We start from the raw sequence: 22,005 nt of genomic DNA, 5'->3' as shown, positions 1-22,005 counted from the left end.
CACTGATTCGCCGTTGTGTTTTCTGATTTGCCGTTGTGATTTGCACTTCAGGGCCACTGTAACAGAAGGATTTAAGACATACTCCCTTTTTGAAGTGTCATGATATTGCCAGTCTAATCACCTCTTCAGAAGTATGCTAGCATTTTGAATGAAAGAATGAATAACGGAACCGCTTTTTTTTTTTTTGCATCCTTCTCGACATCTGATAATGAATCTCTTTAAATAAGTGGTGTAACAGTATTTCTCAATCGCTAAAACAGTAAACCCTATTGTCTGAAACAAATTCTTAGCGGCCTGAACCCATGTATGGAATCAGTCACTCTTTTGGCAAAACCATAAACACTTTTCACCTGGTTAGACACAACTTGCAAACACATTCTCACTCACTAAAACACATGCTGCACTGTGATGCACTTGTGTTGCATAATGGTAAGCACAGGTAGCAAAAGTTTAACACATTTGAAGCACAGGTGTCACAGCTTGAACACAACCACTCAAAACTGATTACACTTGTGTCTAATGATGTGAGGAAACCAGTATAAGCCAGTTCAGAGAGCACTGGTTGTTGAGGGTTGTTCAATGGGCAGAAATAGTCTGAGAGGCAGAGGAAGAGTGAGTAAGAGATGGTCGAGGAGGAAGAGGAGGGGAGTGAAATCGAGAAAGACAAAGAACAGTAACCTCTGATGAAATCTTATCTACTGTGATAGACCATGTTCTTGTCCATGGAATGACAATGAGGGAAGAGAATGTGGATGAAGTCCTGTGGCCTGACCCAGCATGTAAAAATTATGCTGTGGCTGAATGATTGTAGATACTGTAAGCACTTAAGTTTGATTTTGTGGATTACACTGTAATGTTCTTGTTACTGTATACAGGTACTCAATTCAAAGAGGATTTTTATTTTTTTTTGCAAAATTGATTTAGCCTACTGTGAACAATAAACATTATTTATACAGCTTCATATCCTGAGCATTGTGTTTTAAATTTTCTGATGTGGTGAGTAATGACTGCTCAGTATTTTTCATTGACTTGGGGTATGATCTGACAACACTGATTGGTTTTGCAGGAAGAATTCAGAGGTTTGGTGAATGTAGTTTGAAAATTTGGTTTTGTGCTTATAGTGTTGAGTAAAGCGTGGTGGATGTCGTGGTGGATGTCTCTACTGGCAGGTCTCCCTTCATGCACAGTTTAACCTCTGCAAATGATCCAGAGCGCAGCAGCACATCTGGTCTTCAACCAGCCTAAGACAGCTCATGTCACTCCCCTGCTCATTTCGCTACACTGGCTTCCAGTTGCAGCTTGCATCAGATACAAAACTCTAATCATGACTTACAAAGCAGTAACCAAAACTGCTCCAGTTTACCTGGAACCCCTCATCCAGGTCTACTGCCCTTCTCGCCTGCTACGCTCAGCCTCTGAAAAGCGCCTAGTGCTTCAAGCACAAGGCCTCAAAATCACTAGCTCGACTCTTCTCTTCTGTTGCCCCTAAATAGTGGAATGAATTGTCCAACTCCATTCGATCTGCAGAGTCCCTCTCTACTTTCAAAAGACAGCTAAAGACCCAGCTCTTTAGGAAGCACTATGCACTTAGCTAGACTGTTCTTCACTGTTGTCCCCGGTGGCTGACCATGTCGTCCAGCTACAGTTGACTCACACTGTCCTGCTCTACTCTGGGAATCTGTGTTCAGCTCTTGAGTGACCCAGCACTTTGTACTTTGGTCATTATTGTGGTGATGTTAATTGTTGATGATGATAATGGAAAATCTTAAATGGTTTATTTGTTTCATTGTAGATGTTCCTTATTTTACAAAAAATAAAAAAATAAAAATCCTTATTTACTTTTGTGCATTGCCTTTACACTGCTTGGCAGTACCTGCACCCAAATAGACTTGAAGCACTTTGTTACTCTTACTGATCTTGTTTCCTCTTGTCTAGATCTTTGCTTGTGTTGTTCTTGTTCTCGTATGCACGTCGCTTTGGATAAAAGCGTCTGCTAAATGACATTGTAACAAAAATGACATTGTAAGAAATGTGTTTTAGCAATTGAGAAATACAGTTAATGACAAGTATTCATTCTTCCCCGTTTTCCCCACTAGAGGGGGTCATTTTCAAGAAAACAAGTCGAAGTTGTGCGTCCATTTTTGATGAGGTACATATTCACCCAGAAGAATGGATGCAGCGTTCACGTGCTGATTTCGTGCTTGTTTTCTCTATAGCATTGAAAGTAAATCACCATGAGAAAGCAGAAACAAAACACCTGAACACAGACATGTCTCAGTGGCTGGTGTGCACATTATGCACTTGCTTTTTTCCCCTAAATTCTTCCCCAGCAGAACGATGAGAGGTGCTCCATGTGAAGTTGAAGTCTGTAGTCACCCACAGCACACAAAGTATCCATTCGATGAGTGCATTCTCTCGGCGTGATTGACACTTTCGGGGGTTGCTTTGTGCTTGGATATCGAGTGGCCTGCATCTGCAAACTGCCCCGGAAAGAGTGGCAATCCAGGTCCTTGTTAAAAACTCAGCATATAGACCTGTGCACTTTCTTAAAAAGGGGCTGAACAGATAGCAGATGTGAGCTTTGAGCCGGCCAGTGCTAGCTAGCTTGTTGGGCAGCGGTCAGTGCATGGCTACGCAGAGACAAGTCTTGACTCTCTCCCACGCAGGCAAGCTGGTTTTGTTCTCTACCATCTATTGCATGTTTTGAAAAATTGCAGTAAAAAGCTCTATTACCATAAAGACTGTAATATGAACTGACATTGTACTGAACTGTTGGGTGTTGTGTGGCCTGTAACGTGAAATAGTAAGAGGCCTACCAGAAGATAACGCCTACATTGTTAGTCATGCTGTTGTTATCGTTTTATGATAATGAAAGCTGGATGCTGAGGCTGAATGGTCCTTCCATGGTGTTTGACATACATCTAAAGATGCGTTTATGTCACGGTGTGTTTGTGTGAGCACTGGTGACAGCAATCAGAAGCCATTCGTGCCTTTTATATATCAGTAACACTTTTAATGTACCTGAACCGAAGATGAAAAGTAAGCTAGTCTTTTTTTAGCAAAACATCACATTCAAGTTCTTCACAAACCACAGCTCCATGCTGTGAGTCTCTTGTTGAGCATGCTCTGATAACATAAGTTTTACAGTGTCTTTAAAGTCTAAGATAAGAGCTGTGATGGATTCACTCTGAAGGTAAAGTTATCCATGAAGATATTCTAAAGGCACCACTTTCAAAACCATTAGAAAATATAACATACACAGACATTATATATGTATATTATATACATGTATACAATGTCTGTATATAATATACATGAATCGTTTAGGGTTGGATTTTATTAAGTTGTTAATTTATTCTAAATGTTATAATTAATGTTAGATACTTTAAGTTCATTATTCTAAGATTTAAAAAAATAAATAATAACACATGAATATAATTCATGTTCTGACATCTATTGTAATTTTGTGATAACTGATTACTTATGTGAATACATTAAGAAATCAAAATACATAATGGCTAAATAATATTTTTGTTGGGGAGATGTGTAGGTTGTTTCAGAAAAAGGAATATTCGTTATCATTATTGCTGCAAGCTTACCAAAGTCATGAACATTTTTTGGAGATATCCCCCCTCTGTTTTTTTCACAAATGGCACCCTGTGTATATATATGTGTGTGTGTGTGTTGTGAATGTTTTGTTTTTAGGGTCATGTTAACTGATAAATTCTGATGCCCTTTTATTCATCCAGCATTGAAGCCTAAGCTGATGCCAACAGAGCCTTTTGTTCAAGTAATAGATGATCCTTTTTTAATGCAAATTAATTAAATGCTGAGTTTTTAAATAAAATGTTAATCAGCAAAGTAACTACTAGCTGTTACTCTATAGAAAAGTAGTACAGTACGTAATTAAGTGTACGAAAAATGTGGTGAAACTGCTTGCATTGAGTTTGTTATTGTTTCTTTTGAAAGTTTTCTTGTTATTAAGTTTCCTAAAAGCCTGTGCTTGAATCACTGATGTAAAATGTGTTCGTCACATATAACGGTTTGGACTTTTTCTTTTCTCATCATCAGGTCAGCCACTTGACAAATAAGCACAGCTTAAACTTTACTCAAACAACGATAGATGTCTGTTTATAATTGTTGTGATGTTATAACATTTTGCTGTATCAGTGCACCTCAGTGAATTTTTGCTTATAGCATCTTTGTCTCTGTTTGATCCATAGATCTTGACATGGGGAGTAAAATGTCCTTTGGCAGAGGAAGCAGTGACCAAAGCACAGTTGCTGAGTTAACCTCTGTGACATCGCAGACTCGAAACTCCATTCATATCCCGACAGACTGCAAGCAGGTAGCTTGTGAGAGAGACAGTTAACCCAACTTTTTGCTTTGGTTCAATTTCTAAAGAAGCTTGCTGATATGATATTAATGTATTTTCTGTTTTTAAATCCTCCCTTAATGTTTTTCAAAATGTGCTGTGTATTATTTCAAGGTTGGGACACCGTTTAGGCAAGGCAAGGCAAGGCAGGTTTATTTGTTCAGCACCATTCATACAAAGAGCAGTTCAAAGTGCTTTTCAGAGTTAATAATAAAACAAAAACCAGATAAGTAACAATCAAAAAAACATACAGCAAACACTTAAAACATTTACATTTTATATGCTGCCAGTTTATGTTTGGCATACTCTGTCTCTCTATCTGTACTTATGTAACTTAACGTACAAAGTGAATAGTGTTGGGTCTTATTATTTATTTAAATTAGGAGGGATCATTCTAAAAAAACAGCCTCCCTTCACTGCTTTGGAGTCCATAACTTGCGGACTCTTACTGTCCCGCCGGACACAGAATCACAACTGATCTTGTCTTAACCGTACTGAACCCTTTAAACACTCGATTCATCTCAGAACTTATTCCCATGAGTGAAGACTCGCACATTGAGTCTTTTTTGTGTCGAGTCGCAGCCCGACGCTGGCTCAGACCTCTTGCCACCCTTGCAGGGTGTTTGTATGCCCAACATCTAATAGATCCAATATAAGCTTAATTCCATAACACCATACCTTGAGTATAATGTATAATGTTTCTAAAAATGTTTTGAAATAGTTAACTATTTGCTCACACTGTCTCTCATAGAGTGATGAAACTCTTCTCATCTTCACTTCTGAGAGCCTCCTCCTCTCTGCAGTGTCCTTATTATACACAGTCATGTAACTAACCTGTTGCAGGTTAACCTCATCTCATAGTTGAGAGATGTTCATCCAGGTGTTTTTATCATTACACAACTTTTTTTGTGTTTTGCTGTCCCTTTCCCAACTTGTTTTGAAACATGGAATTTGAAATGACACTATATTTTTCATTAAACATATTTTTCTGTTTCAATATTTGATATGTTTTCTTTAACTATTATCAATTAAATATATTGTTTATATGATTTGCAGATCAAATCAGTTTTACTGACATCCTACACAGTGTTCCAACTTTTAGATTTTAGCTTATTTTGTTATGCTTTTGTTGATCGGCTGGCACCCAAAAGAAGGGGGAACAGTCTCTCAAGGGTTAAGATACTTAATAGTAATTTGATTCTGTTTTATGGGATCGTTTTCATTTATCAACATATGTTTGCAAGTTTCCAGTGTTTACTCTTTATCTTTGTTTACATGCATTTAGGTGTAATCCAGGGATTTAACTTAATAGAGTCAAGATACAGATTTAAATGCAATAGAAAAAACAATCAAGGCATTAATGTTAGTTAACTATTAAGTGTTTAGTATATGTCCAGCACCCCATTACAATATGAGTGACAGATCTATATTTTCCCTTCTGCAGATAACTGAGGACAAAAGATGCGGTGAAGAGGACCTGAACTCCAGGGAGGACGAGGACAGGAAAGTGACTGAACCTGCACCTGAATCCCACTCATCAGGCCATTCAGAGTCTGATAGCCTGGTGAACTCTGAAACAGAAGGCAGGACCAAGTGTGAACACAATGAGCAATCAACGCCAGAGGTAGGGATAGAAGCCAGCATTCCAATGACATCTGCAAGTGTGTGTAGCTCCACGACAGACAGCCAGAGACAGACTGTGGGGGGCCGCAGAAAACGAGGGCGTCCTCGTAAACCAAAACGTTTGTGTCCTGCGGACCAGAAAATTCCAGATTCTGCTGTTTTTGATGCAGTTCAACACAAGGAGATTAGTACGACAATACCTTTGCCAACACTCTTAAAGAACCATACCAGTGATGATGTGCCTAACCTTGCAGAGGGTCCCTTAATTAGTAATTTATCTCACACTGAGGCAGCTGGACTTCCAACTGTATCTGAATGTAAAGTAGAGGATGGTGCCCTTGTGCTGCCAAAAAGAAGAGGAAGAGGAAGGCCAAGAAAATGTGATGTCCCAAGCGTCACAACAGTGCGTGCTAAGGCTCGAGTTCCTGCTCGAGCTAACATTGCAAGTGGTCCTGTGCGAATATTGAGAAGTAGAGGAGATCAACACCTTTCGACAAAGAACGGAAAGACTGAGTCTAATATCAAGACGGAACCTGTGCAAAGTGAAGAGACTCTCATGGAAATTAGCGATACGTTTAATTTTCAAGATATTAAAAGACGAGGGACTGATCTGGCTGATCAGCAAATCCCAGCGAAAGTATCCAGACTGGATGTTTCCCAGGAGGCCTTGGTGTCAAGCAAGAGCACATACTGTTTGGAGAAAGGTGAGACAGATAAGCAGGTGGACTCAAACACTGACAAACATGAGACTGATACAGATGGAAAGGGTAGTCGAGGCTCACTAAAGCCTGGCGAGGAGCAACAGACACAACCAGGGCAAGGTTTACTGTCACGGAGAAATGTGCAGCCATCCTCTAAGCAATCAGCCGAGCTACTCTCAGAGAATCCCAACAGTACAAACGTGTTAAGTCCCAATTTAAGTGAAAAAATAAAACTCTCTTCAGACTTTTGTGGCAGCCAGGTGTCACAATTAAACAGCATGCTTCAATCTGTAGGGAATACAAGTTTGAAGAACTCAGAGCCCTCCAGCACAAAAGTCACAAAATCCTTGGAACAATCACCTGAACCTATTGGAAAAGTCTCTGCAGTGAAAGCTGAAAACACAGAGATAGAGCTGGATCGTTTAAATCCTGTGGCACAGTCAAATACCACTAAAACCTTAAAATACAGTGCCTTCCCTAACGTTATACCTGAGGGTCCACACAGTCAGAGAAACTTCATGAGACGGAAGAAAGGTGCCAAAAGAAGGAGAAGAATGAATCATGTTTTCATACCGAAAGCAGATCCAGTAGAAGGAAGCGATTACACTCAACAACAAGCAGACTCTGAAAAGATGGATGTGCAGGACAACCCAGATGGCATTGCAAATTTCACCTATATTAAAAGAGGGGGGAAAACTCTGTTGAAATGTGATTACTGTGGGCAAACGTGTAAATTTCTCTCTCAGCTCATCATTCACCAACGCATTCATACAGGAGAAAGACCGTTCAAATGCCCCGAGTGTGGCCGAGGTTTTAGCAAAAATTCAAACTTAAACCTTCACCTCAAGGTGCACAGGAAGAACAGCTTATTTCAAAAGTGTCAGTTTTGCAAGATCAGATTCTCCGCCTCTGAGTATGCAGATCATGTGTGTATTCACGCAAATGTGCTGGAAGAGGATGCTGAGAACGACAAATATGAAGAACCCATCACAGAACCCATCACAGAGACCATCCGGGAAGTCAGCCCTGGACTTGATGCGCCAGTTAGCAAAGAAAAAAGAGAGAAAAAGGTGTGTGAATACTGTGGCAAAACATTCCCATTTCAGTCTGCTCTCATTAGACACGTGCGTGTCCACACTGGAGAGAAGCCTTTTAAATGTGACATATGTGGGAAAGCTTTTGGTCAGTCCTATTTCCTGCGTGTTCACGAGCTGACACACTGGTCTGTGAAGCGTTACAACTGCACACGCTGTGAAAAATCCTTCAGTCATTACAGCAATGCAAAAAATCACACTTGCGTTGAGGACAGAAGTGATGATTTTCAGCCCAACAGAGGTGCAAAGCCTTCACTTACATACACGTGCCACATTTGCAAGAATGTGTTTAACCACCTGCAGGAGTTCAATAGCCACATGAAAGCCCACAGTGGCGCAAAGCTTTATCGCTGCATGTATTGTGACAAGCTGTTTGGTTTGCTGTCCGAATACAATGCCCATCGCAGTCAGTGCAGAGGCGAGAGGAGTGCGTCCAGCTCTGCAATAAAAGAGGAGGAGACAATGACTTTAATACAGTATGCAGTACCTGCAGGTAGATTTTCATTGGGGCAAAATTCAGCCTCATCCCTCACAGCTGCAAACAGCGAAACACAGAGAAAAGCATCCCAGACCGCCCGCAAGAAAGGCTCTGCTTACTTTAAGAAACCGTTCCAGTCAACTGTCATACCTGCTCACCACCTCTCACACTTTGTTTCAAAGTTGAACAAACTGGATAACCGCTCAGACCCCAGGAAATATTTTTGTCCAAGCTGTGGGAGACTCTTCAGACACATGGGTAGACTCAGAGCCCACATGCTCACACATCCCCCTTCTACAAGTTACACCTGCGCCTGCTGTGGTAAGACTCTGAAGAACTGGAAAAAACTGTGGCATCATCAGAGAATCCATCGACAGAGGCCGGGCCGCTTCACCTGTCCCCAATGTGGGCAAGGTTTTCGGTTTGTGGAGTCGTACAAGCAGCACATGAGCCAGCATCCAGAGTTCCAGTGGACCCAGGTCAGAACAAAGACAGCCTCCCTGCCTTATCAGTGTGAGCAGTGCAGGAGCAGCTTCAGGACTCTAGATTTGCTTTTCAGTCACCAGCTTTGTCATTCCTCAACACAAGACATGCACAAGGTCTGTGATTTTGATTTATCCATGGATGATCATGCTACACAGTCTAGCAGGAGGATGTTTAATCCTCTGTTAAATAACCACATGGCTCCATTACATACAGAACCTGAGCAGAACCACTCTTCACTGGCCACTTCGTTTAAATATCCAGACCCAGTTAGCAAAGCAAACATGGTCTCTTTTGTCCACAATCAAGGTGTTGAGTCAGGTCAAACTATCCAATCAAGAGAAAACAATCATGACAGAACAGCTGAAAACAAACTCAGAAAACCCATTACACCCCTGAGAACTGTGAAAAGATACAAGACCCAAAATGCCAGCATATCAAATGAAGGATGTTCAGATGGTTTTAATTGTGCTGTTTGTGGTAACTCGTATTCTGCCATATCAGACCTTTATCAACATTATTTGCAGCATGCTCGATGTCAGGTGTAATGTATCAAAATGGAGATCCCTCACCCAGTATATCTGTACATCCACTTTTTACCGTGCTAACACAGGAATCCTGTAGTCTAAGCTTTGAAACAGTTCATTTCACATCTGAAAAAGGGTTTCAGAAATTGAAATGCCTCAAAAAGGATGCTCACCGTCATATATTCAACCTGTCATGCTCAGCTTTCACACTCAGAATTACACACTGAGGGCCGGATTCACTAAGAATGGAGTGCAGCCACTAATAGCACCAAGATTTGCACAAGGTCTAATTCACAAAGCCATTCCACTGATGACATTCAAGTGCACAAATGCCCACAAACCTCTGTAGCTCTGTGCAGTTTGCTCCAGTTTTGCACCTGATTGTGACTGAGTTCAGCTGCCACAGCTGTCATCCTGAAGGTGCTACATTCCATCCACATACTGTATATAATACCCAGAAAGGAGAGGGAAGCTTCTTACCATTTGTAGAGTCCATTCATGACTAATGTGATACGCATTTCACAGTTTATAACCAGTTGTCTTCCTGCAGAAAGCAGCTGGTTCAGGTCACAAAAACAAACAGATAATAAACATTGTGTTGTGCGTAATGTGTGTCGTGCATTAGTATGTACGGGGGTTGAGCCTCAGACAGCCAGACTGATTCAACCCCCCCCAATTATCATAATAATGGTAATTTCAAAGTAATGTTAACAGACTTAACGTACATATGTGTTATTTTTAGGTTATCATGAGTTTAAAAGGTTGCATTGAATGCTCATAAACACTATGGTGCAGTTACGGTGCAACTTTCAGCAGACAGTAAAATTTTCACTCTAACTGTGCAGGACTGTAAGTGCCAGTGAATTGAGTGTGATTTGCAATGAGGTTCAATTGCATAGAAATGAATGCAGCATTAAAATGTATGCAAACAACACTGGAACACGGAGATGCAATTAGCTCTGCAGCACAGTTTGTGGAGCATTTAACCCTCTGCTCATGCTTTGTGAATTAGACTCTTCTTTTTTCATTTGCACAAGTTCAACAGGCTCAAACGCTGCACAATCCTTTAATGAATCAAGCTCTGAGTGTACAAAAGGACAGCAAAGTAATTCCACCAAGTTTGTCAGTCAAGAAGAAGCCTTTAATTCTTATTCTCTTGTTACATTATCATGTTCCTTTTTAAAAAGAACAGAATAAAGGTTGCATTTTAAATGTAGGTATATGAATAGGTGGATTGTGCCAAAGGAGCCGCCAACTCACTGAGAAAGGTGCAGCAAATATTTTGTACATTCAGCGTCAAGCTAAAATCAGGCCTGAGACATTATACTACACGATTCTACAAAACAGGCATTTGATTGTGTACTTTAATGAGTCAGAAGTCTACAAGGGAAATAAAAACTGATACATTCAGAGCCCTCATTCATCATTGTTGCCCTCAGGTCATATTCAAAGTTAGGATGAGGAAAAAAAAAATTAAAGCAGATTCAAAACTAATCATGCAGCTAACCTTTTTGTTTCACCAAACTGGCTGATAGTATTACAGTGTATTAATATTACCAATTAATTACACAACTGTGCAGTTTTACAAATGTCAACTGTTAGTATTATTTGAAGTCATGGATGCCAAGACATGCTTTGCTCTGGTCTCTAATGCTTGTATCTCCTTTTTGTATTCAAAATTCTTCAATGAACATCAATTCTTTTCACACACATGTTTTGCAAATAGTTGACTCTGTTGTCCACAGGTATTGTGATGGCTGAATACAAGTGATGCAGAATTGTCTTTAAGGTGCGTTGTTCGGCTTCCATTATTGTTTACTGCCTTTGAAAACCTACATTTTCATCTTTCAGTGCCGGACTTAATTTGTTTGAATTATGACAACTTGTAAAAGATGTTTCCCTATTGTACATGACTTCATGCTTTAGTTTGTCTTCAACCAATAAAGGTCACTTTTGTATCAGTGTGTGGTATTCTGTCATTTTAAGGTCAGAATTTCATGCTTACATGTGGGTAGATAAACACTTTCTCTTGTTTTGAAATATCAGCAAGATCCATAGATTAAGAAATATCAAAACAGTTTTTAGAATCTTGATGAATTGCTGATTTTATATATTTTGTCACAATTAATTTGTTTTTTAATAATGCATGTAAAATTACATATTTGCATTTCAAAACAGTAAGTCCATATTAACAATGAGAAGTAATTCTCCTCAGTGTCTTCATTTGGAAATCAAATGAAAGCAATAAAATGTACTTTTCTTCACTTTTAGATCTATTATTCAAACAAATGCTTTGCTGCTACATCAGAGAGGGGATAGAAATAGATAGATAGAATAGAAAGAAGGAATAAAATGTGATTTAAATACAAATAAAATAAAGTATATACAGAAGCGCAGAATAGTTTTAATTATCTACGTACAAAAGTACTGGGAATGAAGGGGAGGTTGCTCGCTCATATCCGTCTGATTACCTGTATGTTAAGCTCATTCTGTAGGTGGACGTCAAATTTCTAGTGTTAAATGGTGCTGTGAATTAAGACTTCCTTGTCACTCAGTTTTCGCAAATACTGAGGTAAGTTTGAAAATACATCAGATCAGGGGTTGTCTCCAAATGTATTAATTCCACAGTAATATGATTGAGTACAAAATTAAATTTCTAGTCAAACAGTCAAATAAATGCAGTGTGATTTATGTTTTAAGTCATCAAAGGCAAACAAATAACTGAAGTGTCTTTACTTGGAGGACATGGTACTGCTGATCTAGAAGTTGTACACAGAAAGACAAACCTCAAGCAAAAATTATGTAGAATAATTTTTATTTTACAACAAGTCAACTTTACAATGTGTTCACAGTGATTTTGGGCATAATTGTTGTTAATTTCCAAGCCCATGTTTCAGCCATGAAACACATGAGACCGGCTGCCAACCAAAGAGTCATCCATTTAGTTGGAGGACATGGTGCTGCGGATCCAAGAGTTGTAGTTGCAGACCTTGGCGTAGACTCCAGGCTGGTTCCTCTCGGCACAGCCGTAACCCCAGGACACCACACCCTGCAGCTGACCATTGCACACAACAGGGCCACCAGAGTCTCCCTGATGGGACACAGACAGAGAAGAAAACATGTGAGCAGAGATGTTCTGATGTCTTGTCTGATCACTCGATGAAACGATAATGAGGACTTTGATCTGGTACCTGGCAGGAGTCCTTGCCTCCCTCGAGGAAGCCAGCACAGAACATGTTGGAGGTGATCTGTCCAGGGTAGGAGGATCTGCAACTGCTGTCGCTCAGGATGGGAGCATCCAGGCACCTCAGACGGTCAGGGTAGTTGCCTAGAGAGTAGAAGAATGAATACATGTATATAATCATACATTATCATGTACCAGAGCTATGTCTCATTGATTTTCAGTCTTTCACTGACTTCCAGAGCCGCTCATGTTGCCCCATCCAGAGATGAGACAGCGAGAGCCAGAGCTGGCACAGCTGGAGGGCAGGGACACGGTGCGGACGTAGCTGTTCAGGGTGGCGGGCTTGCTCAGCTTGATCAGCATGATGTCATTGTCCAGGTTGCGGCTGCTGTATCTGGGATGACGGATGACCTTGGCAGAGTTGATGAACTGCTCTGTGCCCTCATTGACTGCAATGTTGTGCTCACCAAGACGCACCTGGATGCGGCTGCAGAGACACACATGAGAGTGTGATCATAGGGTGAATGCAAAATCTGTATAGCAGCCTTGCGTTGTAGCCCAGGCTGCTGCAAAGATTCAATACATTTAGTTTGGATTAAACATTTTTCCTTACGACTTGTAGCAGTGAGCAGCAGACACCACCCAGGTGCTGGAGATCAGGGAGCCTCCACAGAAGTGGTAGCCAGAGTTCAGAGAGACCTGGTAGGGCACAGAGTTCTTTCTGCACTCATAGCCTCCAACAATCTTGTCATCCTCAATGGGAGCAGCATCTGACATTCAAAGAGAGTTTTGAAGTTAAGTTTAGCAGGACATTAATTATCACAGAAATGTCAGGGTAGTTAAAGTTATAGTCACACCCTTGAATGGACATAAAGACTAAAGTCTTCACTCAAAGTGAAGTCATACTCACAAGCCACTGCGAACAGGGCCAAAAGAATGAAAGCCTTCATGGTGGTTCCTGTCTGAGCCTCGGTGTCTGCTCTGCTGCTCTGCAGCCCTTTTTATACCCTCTCTGCCTCCCTGTTATCTGATTGACCAAGGACACATATTTACATTTTTAGCTTTCTCTGTTTGTTTAATGTGTGTGAAAAGACATCTGGAGGCCCCGGGGCCAAGTTACTGATGATTTGTAATTTGTCCCGGTGTTACCTGAAACACATTTATTTTTATTAACCCTTAGACACAGGTACCATTTTTACTGAATCTATGTTCAACACAGACAAACATTTAATTTTAGTTGAATATATAAATCCTAATAAAATGAAATAATTATCTGTGTAATCCAAAAATGGTTTCACAAATATGCTGACTTTGCAGTCTTCTCCTGACTTTAGTTATATCCTTATAGACAGACAAGAAGACCAATATTTTTCTACAGCTCACATCAAAATGACAGCTAGACATGACATGAAGGTGGCTGTACAGTGGAAGATACATGAAGAAGTAAACATGTTTGTTAAAGTAAAAGGCTGATTTTACAGGTTCAGGGTTTGATCAATGTTCCTGACAATAAAACATGAATAGACAATTACAGAGGCAATGTTTTTTTTAGACATTTTAAAAAAGAAAAAATTGATTGATTTTGAGGAATGTAACATTTTTAATACACTTTAAATGATGTTAAACACCTGTATTTTATAATGGAAAAAAAACACAAAGATTGATTATTTACTATAACTTAGGTGCTAATGCAATATATTTCCAGGGAGTTATCACAGCCTTAAATATGTCAATGATGTGCAACAACTTTGATTTTTATGCATTATTATTTTTGACAGTGTAAGACTTAAGTCAAACAAAATCCATGTGACTAAAAGGTCAATGTACAGTTATGGCATTAAATACTTTAATTATTATAATTTATTACTTTCAGAATGTCTCAGATAAACATATATATATGTATATATATGTGTGCATCTAATACAACACCCCTCATTGCTTTCCTCAATTCAGGTGTATTTCGTATTTACAGAACAGGAAAAATATACAACTTGACCATGAGCACACATTTTTCTGTTTTTAAACATCTCATTTTTAGATTGGTCAGTTTTTTATGATTACGTTTGTGATGTTAAAAAGAAATAGTGATTTAAATCTGGTTGTAAATTTCATCTGTAATCTTTCAGAGATTTAACATGTCTCTCACATTTTGAAAAACACTAAAACTAACTTCATGAACAACTTATTGAGAAACATAAATCAAATTCTTGTCTTTGAAAACAGTAATACAGATTATCCTCATGGACTAATACTCATATTCTTCTATATTCTATATTTGGATTTTCTGATGTGTGGAAACACATCTGGAGGGTGAAACAGTATATTGATATATTGATATCAAGTCGTACCTCCAATCACACTCTAAAGTTGATGACACAGATGTAGTTTTTATTTGTTTTCAGATCAGATCATTGTGTTGTTTCCAGGAAACCCAAAAGCATTTCTTATTCATCTCTGTAACACCTGTTCTCCTTTCAATGAAATGTTTACATTGCTACCATTCTTTGAAACCAGTCATTTCAACAGATATCTCACAGCTCTTTATCTTAGTTTTTTTCAAGGATTTTTCTATCCATCTTGCACAATGATTAAATATTATCCTACCTGGGAAACAGCCGCATGGTCAAAGAGGAGAGCACATGGATTTACATACTATCTTTAGACTTATATCCAATCAACCAGAACACCCCTTCTTTACCTTCTGTTTACTACATTTTTACACTCTAATAAAATGTGTTATGTTCCAACAAAAAATACATGCATTCAAGGAAAATCATTGCAGCAACAAAAGACAAACTGACGATTGCATTTCATCATAGTGACATACTAAAAAACATTTTTTAATCTTTTTTCCTGCATTTATTCCTAATTATTTTCTCATAGGTTTTTTTAATGAAACCATACGAAGTTAATAAAAAGATGTTCTCGAGGAAATCAGATGAAATACAGAGTCTGTGTTTTATTGATTGTGTTTAGCTGTAATGAATTGATTGTGAATTACCAGAGGTCATTTCATGAAGGCCATAGTTTTTCTCCCTTCCAAGCCAGTCGGATTACATACTGCCTGTAAACTGTGTTTTTCATCATTTGGATGTTTAACTGATTAAATCCACTAGGTCGATTTGCATTTGATTAGTAATTAATTATTGATAATTAATTGAAAGATTTGCGCTCTGTCAGAATTATTCTGCATTAATGAAAAAACTAATCTGGCCCTCCATTAGTCCTTTCAAAAAAAAGCCTTCGTTTTACGTGAGTACATTTTTGATTACTTAATACCATATTCTGTTGATAATATGTTGCAAAATGTTTATTTATTGCACTAAGTACACATGAATTATTTTGTCTGTAACCATCTTTTCCAAACTTTGGTGTTTTTTTTATATTCAAGAGTAAAGGTGTTCATATACAGGTAGTAGAAGACAGTAACCCATAAATCAAGTAAAGACAGATTAAATAATATAAACATATTATACACACAGAAAACAGGACAACAATACAATAGGCTATATATAAAGTAAATACACTTATGACAGCAAAAATTACATATATAAAATAAGATATACTTTACTGGTCCCCCATTGGGGGAAATTCTTTTGTTACAGCAGCTTACAACACGGGGCAGGGGAATACAACAATGTACTAACATAATTAAAAAATATAATAACAATAATAATAGCAATGACAAGGGTAAAATAGAATAGAATAAAATAAAATAGAATAATATATATATATATATATATATAGAGAGAGAGAGAGAGAGAGAGAGAGAGAGAGAGAGAGAGAGAGAGTAAATACACTCATGACAACAAAAAAACAAAACATAGACAAATATGTAAATAATTGTTTACCCAGGAGTCTCAGGGAAAAAGGTGTTATAATAGTTCATGAATTTGATGCCTTTTTTGCCATTGACTAAAAGAAATAATTTAATAAGGGACTTGAATTCTAGAAGGAAAATTGAAAACTTCGGAAGTGACTTTGAGAATATCTGTTTGTGAATGAAAAACTTGGCATACAGTTTAATGAAGTTTATTGTATATTTAAGAGCAATATTTTCCTTGTTATCATAGTAACAAACAACATCTTTGAGTTCAGGAGAATTCACATAATTAGCAGCTGAGAAAAAATGAGATTCAATGTCTTTCCAGAATCATTTGGATAGTTCACATTAAAAAAAAAAGGTGATTTAACTTATGATGGTTTTGTTTGGTTTACTGTTTTCTTTTTTGTTTTAATTTGGAAATTTTGGATGAGTGTATGTTTGTATGTCTATATATATTTGTATATATATTTATATTTCTGTTTGTGTATATGTATATTTTTATTATTAATATTTTTATCAAACTTTATCATTACTATTTATAAGCTGGAGTCACAAGTGTGGTCATTGTTGTTTGTAATGTTGTAATATGATAATATAGTAATAATCTAATCATATGTACATTGTTGATGCCACTAAACAAAAGGCGCTCATATATGTATCTGTCACCATTATTGTAAAATCCTGTGAATGCTAATAATAAAAAAAAAAAAGGTGAGAAATTGTTTCTGTATCGTTTTTGAAATAGTTGTACTCATTCTCAATATCTGTAAACTTAACAGGGTAAATTTGATGTAGTATTTTGAAGTGTTCCTCCTAAGCTTTGTTTGTGATGCAGTATCTATAAGGTAAAAGCCAGGCCCTCCTCCAGAAGCTATCATAATTTGTTGTATAATATGTTGCAAATTGTTTATTTATTGCACTAAGTCCTCATTAATCCATTTGTCGGTAACCATCTTTTCCAAACTTTGGTTGCTCCTGCACGCACCTCCTCGGTGACGTCACTAGTACGCGACTGTCCTCGGTTTGTGTCGGCTGCTGAGCTAACAGCTGCAGCAATTGTGTTTTGTTTTTGTTTTGCCTACCATGTGCAGCTATCTTGAGGTAAGACACACGACAGCCTCCGTCTCCTCATCGTTTCTCTTCAGGTGTCGCTGGCAGCTCAGCCTCCTTGCTGCTTCTCCTGAAACAACACTCGCTCGTTAGCTTACAGCTAGCTCCGATGCAAGATCAGCACCTAATGTATGCGGAATGCGCAACCATTGCGGATGTGGTGCAGACAAAATTGCGCATCGATGCGACAGAATACAGAAGTCACCATATCTGAGATAAAGAAGAACGCTGTTTATAAATGCTTCACAGTAGTAAGCAGTGTTGTGTATTGTTTTTGTATTTCAGCTCTGGGGGCGATTCTCTGTCCGGATGAAGCAGCTCAGACTTTGACAGCTGACGGGTAGACTACAGTATGCCTTCAACACAGCATAGTTTGTTGTTGTTTTTCTTTCCAGGAAACTATAAATTTAAATGAAAATGATAGTGGGAAGTAAGTGGCTACAACAGCAAGCCATTAAAGTATCTGGACTTTATTCTATAATCTTACAATAAGATTGTACCCCTCTTTTAGATGCTGTGATGTCTTGAATCATTTTAGAAGTCAAAAAACAATCAGTGCACTTTAACTCTGTATTTCCTATGACATTACTCCATTACATGCAGTGCAGCTGTTCAAAAAGCAGGCTTATTATTATCTGATGCAACAACTGGGACTTGAAATGTATTTAACTGTAGGTTCAGTCGCACCTTGAACTTGTGTTAATGGGGCAGCAGCTGTCAGTATCAGAATTGGCCCAGCAGTCAGTTCTGCTGTGAATCAGGTCTGACCCATGACTGAGTACTACGAGGAGGGGGGGCTGCTGTACGAGCAATCACCTCCCATGCACATCAAAGTGGAGTCTCCGGAGGGACCCTTTGGAGGGGGAGCCTCGGAAAACGGCTTCCCCAGGGAGGATGAGGACTCGGATGGTAGCTGTGACCAAAGCAGTGGATTACCTGGGGGCCTCCCCTTCAACGTGGTAGTGGTGCATCCAAACATCATGGCACCTGGCATGTCCTCAGATGACCTCCTGTCAATCGAACAAAGTAAGCTTGAAAGACATTAAGAATTTGACTGGATGGGATGGGGGCATTTATTTATTTATTTGTTCATCAGAGCAGAGTATGTGCTCTCAAGTAGAACTGTGAATCAAATATGTACATATGTATTTAAAAGAAAAAAGCTTTATCAGCAGATTAATAAAACAAATCCTTTATAGGCATTATTCCATTTGATTTATGCAAACATCTACAGCATTTTGCTTCACCATGAGACAAATTAGCTGAGCTAAAATATAGATATATTTTACTGTTTCATGCCTTGTAAGAGGTAGTATTAGTTCAATATGTGTTGTTTTTGCACAGTGTAAACAAAACTGTCATCGTAAAGCACATTTCTCTTCCTCACGTGCTTGATATTTTCCCATTACTTTTCTCTCCCCAGGCAGAGCTATGTCAGCTGCTTTGGCCGCTGGTGGTGCAGGAAAAAGAAAAAGCCGTTTCAGTGGGGCCGAGCTAGAGGTGTTGGTGTCAGAAGTCACTCGGTGTGAAGGGGAGCTCTTTGGTCCTGCAGGGAGGCTCAGGCGGCGGGAGAGAGAGCGCATCTGGGCAGGAATCCTAGAAAGAGTCAATGCTGTTTCAAGAGTCCCACGTACCCTAAGAGAGGTGAAGAAACGCTGGGACGACTTGAAGAGACGCAATGGAGGCAGGCTAGCTGATGCTCGCCATCGCAGCTGTTACCTGCCGTCCAGCAGAGGGGCTTCGATGCTTGGACGTCCACAGACAAGCCCCAGGCTTCCACATGCCAGACAAAAACAAAGTACCAGACCAAAGCCCAGTTTCCCATGCTTCCCTGACCCAGATACAGGTAAAATAAGTTGTCTGGTCTGATTATTCAGCTATAGTCTTTATAGATTTTACAGTTGTAACTTATATTTACTTACAATTGTTTTTGGCAGTTGTAGGAGTGGAAGGATCAGAAAGAGATGGCTTGGAGAAAGATGAGGACAATCCTGAGCGGGAAAGAGATATTGGAGAACCTGAGTGTGAACCTGTAGAGAACAGCATGGAGGACAAATTGGGATTAGGACTGGGTCTGGGCATAGGACCACCCCCTTCCTCAGAACGATGGCTGCCTCCTTCACCCCTTTACAGTGCTCCTTTCCTTAATGGCAGCCCCCAGCCCACTAGTCCTCAGCCATCACTTGGAGCGCAGCAGGGTCCTCTTGAAGCCCCTCCACGCAGCTCTTGGCTTGAAGATGAGCTACGAGGATTAGGGGAAGCAGCAATTCAACTGGGGAACAGGGTAGAAAAGAGTTTGCGGGAATTTGGGGATGGTTTCAGACAAGACATGAGAACACTTGTCACTTCACAAGAAGCTTTAGCAGTCAGTCTACAACAAAACAATGTCCTCTTGCAAAGGCTGCTAGGAGTGCTTGAGGCCCAGCAACAACCACAGCCGCAGCAACATCGTGTACAACAAGCACACCAAACACAATCATCTCAACAGCACCTACAGTCGCAGCCAACTCAGCAGCAGCAACTACAACACATCGAACCACAGCAGCAACTACAGCAACAACAGCAGATTGAAGAACCACTGCAGACACAACTACAGCATGCTCAGCAGCAGCCAGTGGTAGCCCAGCATTCAAATAATCAGTCAGCAGTAGCAGTAGTGCCTGCATCATCGTCCCCTGATGTACATGGCACTCTTCCCTCTGATCCACCCACAGAAACAAATGTGCAGAGGCCAAGGCGAGGAAGAGCTGTCGATCACAGGCGCAGAAGACGGCGCTGAAGTATAATTACTTACATGGACATCATGCATATTTAGTGTTTGAAAATGTTACAGAAAGTGATGCGTTGTTTCTTTTGAAATCATTTTTATGAAGAATAAACCGAGTTATCTGGGGTGTTACATAACACTCCAAATCAGTAGCTCATCTTACACCTAAGTATGTCTTCAGAGAGGACTGAAGTAGATATGAAGATTAGACACATGACATAATAGGGTGGCCTTGATATAAGCTTGGATCTGAGACATATGTTTTATTGTGCTCAAAAACTTCCCGAAAAACAAGTTGGACTGCACTCATGAGATTTTAATGCCTGGACAGCAGCACCAAGCTGTAGGTGCTGATGTTTCATATGCATGTCACTGTACAAGCTTAGCAACAGAACTATGAAGCTCATAATGCTCTCTCTAGTTCAGATTTGTCTTAAATCTCCTGATACACTAACTACATCGTCCGAAAGTACCTGTAATCTGCAGTTGCTAACGTATATAGTGGTTATACAGCTATTGTAATTACCTGCTTATGTATGCTTGTGCTTTTTTAACAGTTTCATGGTACTTACTTTTGCAGCTATAGCTGAACAATAAAATTAGACTGTGTTCTGTTCATGGTGTTTTGAAAAAAAAATTATACAATTGAAAAATAACTGGTTTTTGGTGGTCTGCAAAATGAACAAAATTGGGGCATAAACATCACCGCAGTCTTAAGACTTTAAATCAATATGTTTCTGGTGGGATTCCAAACCATACATAAGTCTGTAGGGGGTTTTTGTTATAAACTTGCATGCAGAATGATGGATGTCTCTGTAGATAGGTGCAAACAGATGAAAACAGCATATGGCAATTATCGAAGTAGTTTTGCACAAGCTATATTTTGTAGATAAGTACTGCTCTGGTGAAATGTTATTAAACCTAAATAAATATCAGACATGGACTGTAAAGAAAACCAGCTGATCATTGTGGATTTTTCACCTATAGCATTTAAAGTTGTATAATTAAAGCTGCTGTTGGTAGTCAGAGTAAACATCTGTTCACAGAGAGGGACTTTGAATGTCAACACTATCCCTCCCAACCAGATTTCCTCTTAACCCCCCAACACAGATCGTCGTCTGCAGTCATGATAATGCCAAACTCATAACCAATCGGAGGATGTAGTAGGGGCCGCCCCTTAACCAATCAGGATAGAGGATTGGAGATAAGCTATGATTGGTCTGCCATAACGGTAACAAGGGGAATAATTACATTGCTTGATACAAAGGCATTGGAAAACGCAGATTACTCCACTAACCAATGAGTACCGATGGGCATTATGACCTTTCCTCCAAACCCAGAAGAAAAAAGCAACATTTTTTACACCATTCCTACCAACAGCAGCTTTAATGTGAGTAACAGCTCAGTTCATTCATTTTAGGAATAATTACTTTATCCCTTCGCCAAGTTTTTAACCACTCCTCTTCTTTTTAACAGATGGCTGCTCAGAGAAATAATTTCTTCCTCTTGTGATGGATCTAATTATTTTCAAGTCTTTATGTGAGGTCCAGTCTTTAACAAACATTTCAACAAATCCCTATACTCTACATCCACTGAGTTTTTACTTTGAACAATTCCTTTAGTTCTTACTTACCGGTAATTGACAGCAAATACTCTGTGGTGACCTTTGCACAATTTAACTCTTTAAATAAAATGTTAAGTCCTCTAGTTTTAATGTTTTATCTTCAGCTTTTTATTCATTCAATAGGGATGTGTTGTGTTCCTTACATAGACATACAGTTGTGCTCATAAGTTTACATACCCTGGCAGAATTTGTGATTTTTTTTGGGCCATTTTT

General features: G+C 39.2%; 3 protein-coding genes across 3 annotated transcripts; 2 read left to right on the top strand and 1 right to left on the bottom strand.

Moving 5' to 3' along the window:
• Positions 1-2,383: 2,383 nt before the first annotated feature.
• Positions 2,384-11,242, top strand: si:dkeyp-84f3.9. The gene is made up of 3 exons (XM_034698608.1): positions 2,384-2,666; positions 4,224-4,348; positions 5,820-11,242. Exons 1-3 carry the CDS (start codon positions 2,627-2,629, stop codon positions 9,300-9,302), a joined length of 3,648 nt encoding a protein of 1,215 aa, XP_034554499.1. The 5' UTR covers positions 2,384-2,626; the 3' UTR covers positions 9,303-11,242.
• An 837-nt stretch (positions 11,243-12,079) lies between these two features.
• Positions 12,080-13,488, bottom strand: prss1 (serine protease 1). The gene is made up of 5 exons (XM_034698229.1): positions 13,376-13,488; positions 13,079-13,235; positions 12,699-12,952; positions 12,473-12,609; positions 12,080-12,372 (listed from the first exon to the last, which is right to left on the bottom strand). The coding sequence occupies exons 1-5, from the start codon at positions 13,413-13,415 to the stop codon at positions 12,223-12,225; spliced, it is 738 nt and encodes a 245-aa protein (XP_034554120.1). The 5' UTR covers positions 13,416-13,488; the 3' UTR covers positions 12,080-12,222.
• A 3,771-nt stretch (positions 13,489-17,259) lies between these two features.
• Positions 17,260-21,123, top strand: si:ch211-261d7.3 (myb-related transcription factor, partner of profilin). The gene is made up of 4 exons (XM_034698228.1): positions 17,260-17,392; positions 17,687-18,427; positions 18,825-19,247; positions 19,339-21,123. Exons 2-4 carry the CDS (start codon positions 18,172-18,174, stop codon positions 20,178-20,180), a joined length of 1,521 nt encoding a protein of 506 aa, XP_034554119.1. The 5' UTR covers positions 17,260-17,392; positions 17,687-18,171; the 3' UTR covers positions 20,181-21,123.
• Positions 21,124-22,005: the final 882 nt, after the last annotated feature.

The sequence above is a fragment of the Notolabrus celidotus genome, chromosome 12, assembly GCF_009762535.1.
Source record: "Notolabrus celidotus isolate fNotCel1 chromosome 12, fNotCel1.pri, whole genome shotgun sequence".
NCBI classification, from domain to species: Eukaryota; Metazoa; Chordata; class Actinopteri; order Labriformes; family Labridae; genus Notolabrus; species Notolabrus celidotus.
The sequence above is the reverse complement of the archived record's forward strand: the minus strand, read 5'-3'. Positions and strand labels throughout refer to the sequence as shown.